The sequence below is a fragment of the Sander vitreus genome, chromosome 19 (assembly GCF_031162955.1).
Source record: "Sander vitreus isolate 19-12246 chromosome 19, sanVit1, whole genome shotgun sequence".
Taxonomy (NCBI): Eukaryota; Metazoa; Chordata; class Actinopteri; order Perciformes; family Percidae; genus Sander; species Sander vitreus.
Window position 1 is genome coordinate 7988913 of NC_135873.1, and position 7703 is coordinate 7996615.

Below are 7703 nucleotides of genomic sequence, written 5' to 3' on the forward strand. Positions count from 1 at the left end.
CAAGCTTGATATGTTCTTTGAGACAGCGTTTGGAAAGCTGGCAACGTTCGAGACATCGTTTGGAAAGCTTGACATGTTCTTTGAGACATCGTTTGGAAAGCTGGAAATGTTCTTTGAGACAGCGTTTGGAAAGCTAGATATGTTCAAGCTGGGTATGTTCTTTGAGACATCGTTTGGAAAGCTGGAAATGTTCTTTGAGACAGCGTTTGGAAAGCTGGCAACGTTCGAGACATCGTTTGGAAAGCTGGAAATGTTCAAGCTTGATATGTTCTTTGAGACATCGTTTAGAAAGCTGGCAATTTTCTTCGGAAAGCTGGAAACGTTCGAGACATCGTTTGGAAAGCTGGATACTTGGATGTACTGAGCAGAAGGCCGGTAAGCAGGTTGAATTGAAACACTTCTTTCAGTGGACAATGGCATTTGAAGCACTGTTGTGGGCTTGATGGTGGGACTCTGTAGACCTAGAGTATAGAGACCAAACAGATGTTGGCATGCGATATATTAAGGATGCATTTTTCAGTTAAACAGGTAAACACCAACCTTCAGTGGAGTGTGCAGAACGCACAATATGGCCGACACCAGCTGCATCAGACTCAAACCTGTATACTGAGAAGAGACGCAACAGTCCAGACAGAGGATATGTACACTGCATTGTCATCCTGCAAGACAAGAGGGATTGGTTTGCATTTATAAGAAGCTGAGGGAATGTAATAGACAAAATAGTTTGGTTTAAAATATACCTGTCATAATCATTGCTGGAGTCAGCTGGAGCACGCAACTTCTTGCTGAAGAAAATCTCATTTTCATACGTCACACTCTCCTTACCAAGCTGGAGAAACCAAGCATAACATTTGGGTGCTCATATTTCCAGATATAAATGTAGTTTTGTGAATGAGTTCAACAGTTACATTAGTAAGCAGCAGCATTACCTTTACTGTGGATCCACAGCTGTTGATTGGAAAAGAGAAGAGCGCCCTGGTGCTGTCCATCTCTTTGGGGCTACAGTTTTTGTCTACCAGGTTGGTCCTAGCAGGAACTCCTTCACTTGTGATGACCGAAGGCAAGTCAGCCACCACAGTTATCCTGCCATCAGCCGAACACACTGTAGAGAAATGCGTTTTAGCACTTGCGTCAGCTATGTAGAGCCCACCTGCTATTGCAGTTTTAAAAAAAAAAAAAAAAAAAAGTCCTTACCAATGAGTTCAGTAGCAGAGAACTGACAAGTCTTGACAATTGACTTTTGGACCTCTGTTTCATGATCCCGCATGAGGAACTCAAAAGTGCCAAAGAAGCCCTTCAATGTAATGTCCTTAAAACAAAAAAAAAACAACCATGCAGCGTATTGACGTTGTCCATGTATAAAATAACGGCGCATTAAAACACAAGTGTTGATGCTTCCAGTTACTCTCATCTCACCTTGTACTTGTAGCCATGAGTGAAGAGCGGCACCTCGAGCAGCAGTCCCTGGCTATTGTTGCTCATGATGTAGCCGTGCTTAGCGGCCAGCTCTGATGTCAGCAGCTCTGAGCCGATACCGATCTCCCACAGGTAGTAAATAGGCTGGTGGTCCAGTTTAAAGCTGATGCCAGACTCAGAACAGACAGCATCAAAGGCTGGAGGAGCTGTTATACAACACAATGGGTTACTCTGCTTCATACACAAGTAGGCTTGACCAGGTCTAAAAATAAGGCTAGTGACTTACAGGCATCAGTTAACACCATCACTGATGCTAGTTGGTAAAAAGGCTCATTTTCAGGCAGAACGGTCAGTGTGTAGTTGATGTCCAGCCTGTGCTGCATCTTTGCATCTCTGATTAACTAAAAGGAAACAGAAAATACATGTTGAGTCAAGCAGGATGAAGTTTCCATGTATAAACCAGCATGACATCTGAAGAGCAACCGGACAAATAATGCTAAAACCTTTTACCTGCTGCATGACAACAGGGTCATCAAAAGGGACCTTCAGAGTGTAGCCATGAGTGTGGTTTGGAGAAACCACTCTTGTGATGTTGTGGCTGCTTGCATTTGTAAATGGAACTATAAATTTCTGTCCATTCAAATGAACTGCAGCCAACTCGATGTCTTCAGGGACGTCCCCGAGGTAGACCGTGAATGTGCGCTCCTCAGGAACTGTTCCTGAAATGAAAAGCCATTCAGATTACGGTGTCTTCAACTTGGCAAGTGCCTTGTTAGACTTACTGTTTTCAGTGAAAACAGGGCGTGGCAGCAGGGGACTGGCCAGTGTCCTGTGAATGCGAAGTCTGGTGTCAACATGATCCTCATCCACTGAGATTTGCTCCAAGTAGAGATGAAAGATGTAGAACTCATAGAGATTCCCAGACACAATGCTCTGAAAGAATACAGTAAGGAAATACATTTAAATTTGCAACTAGATCAGAAGTCGATAACCCTGATTTACATATGAGTGCATCAAGTTGACTCAGACTAATTTGCAACTTGCCCCCCCCATCGGTGCCTTCTGACCTTCCTGTATCCTCCTTCAGCATTATAGGGGATGCTGATCTCAACTGTGGAGTTGTGCTGCTTCACAACGTAGCCTCTCTCTTCTGCAACTGGCTGCTCCACAAGTTCACCATTGACTCCAATGTTCACCTGCATCCTTTGTAGACCAGACACCAATGGATGCAGCACCTCAGGAGTCTCCCACATAATGTAGCCAATGTTGTCATATGATCCTTTATCTGTGGGATATTTCACTAGTATTAGTTTTATTTGCTGTATGTCAAGGGAAAAAGAAAGCCACAGCATAAAAGATAATACTGACGCATGGAGCAAGCAGCAACCAGGTCAACCATGATTAAAACCCAGCTTTGTCTGAAGAATAGTGTTGCATGGATCACCTCTACCGGAACACCATTCACCTAGGGGGGGGAAGAGACTCTGAATAAACACCTGCTTTGTACTAAATGCTTTACTGTACAAAAAACATTGAAGAATTTCAAGAACCATGGACTAGATGCCCTAAACTCTGCATCAGTGGTTTACCTCAGTGCTGAATGAGTCAGGTTGTCCATACGGAGCACGAAATACAAGCCTTCCATCCGTCAAGTCAAATGCATATCCATGCTTCTTAGCCGTTTTAAGGCTAATGGGCATCAGCTCCTGCTGCACCCTCTGAAACATCACCTGCCAATCTAAAGTGGCTGAGGCATAGGCCTGAATAAAGCACATTGTTAAACTGCCATTTAATTGTATATACTAATTTGATGCATGTTACCCAACTGCAGGTGACAAATTCCAAACATTTCCCAGAAGACAATGTCACACATACCGTTTTGACAACAGCATCCCAGTCATCCTTCTTTGTCCCAGTTGGACAGGCCACATCACTCCTCACAGACACCTACAGAGAAACCAGTCTTAGTAAACATTTGAAATTCCACATATTTTACATAAGATGCAACCAAGCTTACTTCCATGTAGTTGACCTCACAGGTGACCTCTCTGGGAGACCAGGGGAGAGAGGGAGAACAGGTCTTGTTCAAAGCATAGGTGACTTCCTTTCCTTTGTGTGTCACAATCAGGTTGAAGTTGAATGTGAACACTTGATCCTCCTAAAATATCCAGTAAAATAAGATGTATGAAAAAAAGACCACACATATTGTGTGCATAAATAACCCAAAACCTTTGTACAGACTTTGTTGTCAGTGTGGCAGCTGAAGTAAGAGGCTCGGAGCTCCACATGTTCCAATGGCGGTAAAACACTGACACTGTAGCCACACTTTGCTGCATACTGCTCAGTGATGGGGTACACTCCTGTCTCATCTGAAAGACAAATTACTAGTTTTGTCTGCTCAAAACCACAATTTTCACTCTTTATTCAGTGAAATAGTTGGGTTTAATTGGTCAGATTTACTAAAAGTAAAAACATGCCAGGTCAGTCCTAATAAATAAACTAAAGAAATAGGGTTGAAGAGCCACTGTACCTCAATAATGTGATCCCACATGGTTTCTGACCCCTAGTTTGTAATGAAGCTGTGCAGGACTTACCAACAGCCTCAAAGGAAGGGCCATTCCCAATGAAGAAGAGATCAACGGCTATCATGAAGTAACGATCACGACACTCCATATGAAGACCTTCTGCATGAACAAATGGGTTAAAATCTAAATATACGTTTAAGGACTAATAGGCATGTGTTTAAAACAAACATTTTAATTCTTACCATTGGGAATATGATCACATTTTGCAGTTGTCCACACAGATAGGAGAAAGGTCACACTGTTAAGACAAAAATCATGCATTAAAAATGCATATATAAATTGAAGCCATAAGGTGCACTAATGGCAACCAACAGCTTGTAAATTGCCATGATCCCACATCTTACCTAAGGCAAAACCCAAAAGCCATAGCCACTGATGTGTTGGCAGTGTCTAAAGCTAGTCTAGCTGCTAGCAAATTACACCTGGTAACCAACACAAGCTAAAGTGAACCACTTGCTTTTGTTTTGTATATCCTGGCCAAACAGGCACTATGTGTTGCTGTCTGCTACACACCAGTTTTTATAAGTCAGTTTCTCTACCCATGAGGGTTAAAGGCAAATCTAACCTCATCAGCTGCAACTGATTGAAAGAAACCTTAATTGCTAATGAGCTACACATGTGGCTGTAACACCTGAGGGCCTCTGGTTGGTCGGTGAATAGCCTAGGGTGATCAGACGTCCCCGGTTTCCGGGGATAGTCCCCGGTTTCGGTGACCTGTCCCCGGCTGGAGCTGTCCCCGGAAATGTCCCCGGTTTTCACTGTGACTGACAGACCCGAAATTGGAATGAAATAGTCGTGCACCCTACACGCACAGGCTCAAGATAGCTTAACCCCATTGCTGTGACAAATTGCAAGAAAATTAACATTGAACTTACATGAAATGTTATCATATTTGCATTCTGCATAAATCTCTGCACACCCATTATTCTCTGTGAAATATCTCACAAACTCTTCACTCAACACATGCATCGGTACAACAAGCAGTCCCTGAGTAATCCAGTTTTGAAATTGCAACATAATTTCTACATGATCTACAAAATTATAATGTATTCTCATGTAAACTATTTATGTCAGCACAGATTTTTTTTGTAAATTGCTTAGCCAGTTTATCCCACCATAATGGTTATTGTATTGCCAGATTCCAGACAATCCCACTTACTTATATATATCCCACTTATATGAATATATATTTCTACTGGTATGCTTCCTAGTGACATTAATGCAAAAATATGAAGAAAAAAACTATTCAACCTGTGTGTGCATGGTTAAAATTCTGAAGTGCAAAATAGCTACAGCACAAACATTCCCATCCATAGATATGAATAATCAAGTCTAACCTCTGAATTTATTTTCAAAGGGCACCAGATTGATGCATTTAAACGTTAAAATACACAAAATTTTCTTACAGGGGAGCATGCCCATGGACTGTTACTGTTCGTATTAGCAGTGAGCAGAGTAACCCGTTGTGTTGTATTAACAGCTCATCCAGTCTTTGATGCTGTCTGTTCTGAGTCTGGCATCAGCTTTAAACTGGACCACCAGCCTATTTACTACCTGTGGGAGATCTGTATCGGCTCAGAGCTGGCAACTAAGCACGGCTACATCATGAGCAACAATAGCCAGAGACTGCTGCTCAAGTACACGTACAAGTACAAGGTGAGATGAGACTAACTGGAAGCATCAACTCTTGTGTTTAATGTGATGTTATTTTAAACATGGACATCAGCAAATAAGCTGCATGTGTTTTTTAGGACATTACTTTGAAGGGCTTTTTTGGCACTTTTGACAACAGCTGTTGTCAACAGCTGTGGATCCACAGTCAAGGTACTGCTGCTACAATTTTAACTTTCCTAGACACTGGCAACCAAGACTCAACATTAACAATTGAACAGATGACTTATCTGAATCATATAAAAACACTATTTGCATATTTTGCCTTCAGCTCTACAAGGAGAATGTAGTCTATGAAAACAAGATTTTCTAAAGCAAGACGTACTGCAGTATGAGCCATGTAGTTTCTGATAATGCGACAGTGAGGTATGTATCACATTAGTTGCAGTATAGCACTAGAATATTAGTAGCTAAAGGGATAAATAAATGTTGTCTTGTCTTACAGGGTAACAATACGGTGTACATATCCTCTGGCTGGTTTCCATTGCCTTTTCTCAGTGTACAGGTTTGAGTCTGACACACCTGGTGTCGGCAGCATCATCCACACTGCACAGCCCACAGCAGATACAGTTGTTTATCACCTGTTTGACATGACCAGTGACACTTATCATATTTTGTTTTTGAGCATTTCTCCTCTTGATCTGCAGAGTCCCACCATCAAGCAATATACAAGCAAGCAAGTGGTTTACTTAAGCTTGTGAGTCGGAGGGCTTTTCCATTCAGAAACTAGCGTAGTGATGTAACGTCTTTGTGTGAGAAAGTTTGCGGTGTTGTATTTTGTTTGCTTTTGCTTAGTTTTGTACAAATAACTATTTCAGAAGGATTGTTAGAAGTAGGATAGACTAAATGGAGAGAGTATTTTGCGGGAGTATCGGCCGACGGCCAGTATAGGTCCGGTATACGATACAATTGCACATATTCTCTATCATGGCAGGCAATCAGGAAGATAGTTGTAGCATGGATGAGTTGGATCCAGAAGATGGGAACTGGCACATAAGGAGGATAAATAAAGCAAAGCGGGTTAGAGGAGTTAAAGAGAGTGAGGAGAAATGGAATATCGTTGTGAGGTTTGAAGAACCAGGAGTGAAGAGTTTGGATCGATTAAAATTGACGACAATAATTAAGAATCAGGTTGGCGAGGTTAAACATGCTAGGATTCTAAATGATGGCAATTTATTGATTGGATGTAACTCTGAAGAGCAGATTGAAAGAGCTTTAAAACTGCAAACTGTTGGGAAAACAGTGGTGGTAAAGGTGGTGAAAGTGGGTGAACAAGGAAGTAAAGGAGTGATTTATGGGATTCCTTTAGCAGTTGAGATGAAGGAGCTGGTTAAAAACGTAAAAGAAAAGTGTGATGCTGTTCAGAGTGCAAAGCGTTTAACCAAGGGGGTTGAGAAAAAAGAAACCGAGTCAGTTTTGGTTCAGTTCAGTACAAAAGAGTTGCCTGCAGAACTATACTTTGGATATATGAGATACAGGGTAAGAGAGTTCACTCATAAGCCAATGAGATGCTGCAAGTGTCAGAAGTTTGGTCATGTAGCTAAGTTGTGCAAAGGGACTAAAAGATGTGCTAAATGTGGTGGGGAACATGATTATGGGGAATGTGGAGAGGGGGTAAGACCTAAATGCTGTAATTGTGGAGGGAGTCACAGTGCGGCCTACTGGGGGTGTGAAGCAATGAGAAGGGAGACTGAGATTCAGAGTGTGAAAATGAAGGATAGAGTTCCTTATACAGAAGCAGTTAAAAGAGTGGAGCAAACAAAGAGGGTTAATGAAGGAAATGTTAGTGGGTAAAGGATGATCTTATTTATTATGATCATTTTCCAATGGAATGCAAGGAGTCTGTTGGCAAATGGTCAAGATTTTAAATAGTTTATAGATAGGAGTGTAAAACCTGATGTAATGTGTATTCAGGAAACATGGTTAAAACCTAGATTTGATTTTGTGTTATCTAACTATACTGTCATCAGATGAGACAGAGAGCAAGGAAGTGGTGGGGGTTGTGCTACCTTTTTAAGGAAGGGTGTACCT

General features: G+C 41.7%; 1 protein-coding gene across 1 annotated transcript; it reads right to left on the reverse strand.

Annotated features, from left to right (window-relative positions):
- Nucleotides 1–426: 426 nt before the first annotated feature.
- On the reverse strand, nt 427–4089 carry LOC144534619 (uncharacterized; the record flags this gene model as incomplete). Its single annotated transcript, XM_078276629.1, has 16 exons — nt 4011–4089; nt 3658–3785; nt 3434–3574; nt 3292–3363; nt 3006–3176; nt 2785–2881; nt 2484–2701; nt 2199–2349; nt 1927–2135; nt 1703–1817; nt 1417–1622; nt 1195–1309; nt 930–1102; nt 741–829; nt 541–659; nt 427–461 (listed from the first exon to the last, which is right to left on the reverse strand). Coding segments are annotated over exons 1-16 (2118 nt in total), but the record flags the coding sequence as incomplete, so codon positions are not given.
- Nucleotides 4090–7703: the final 3614 nt, after the last annotated feature.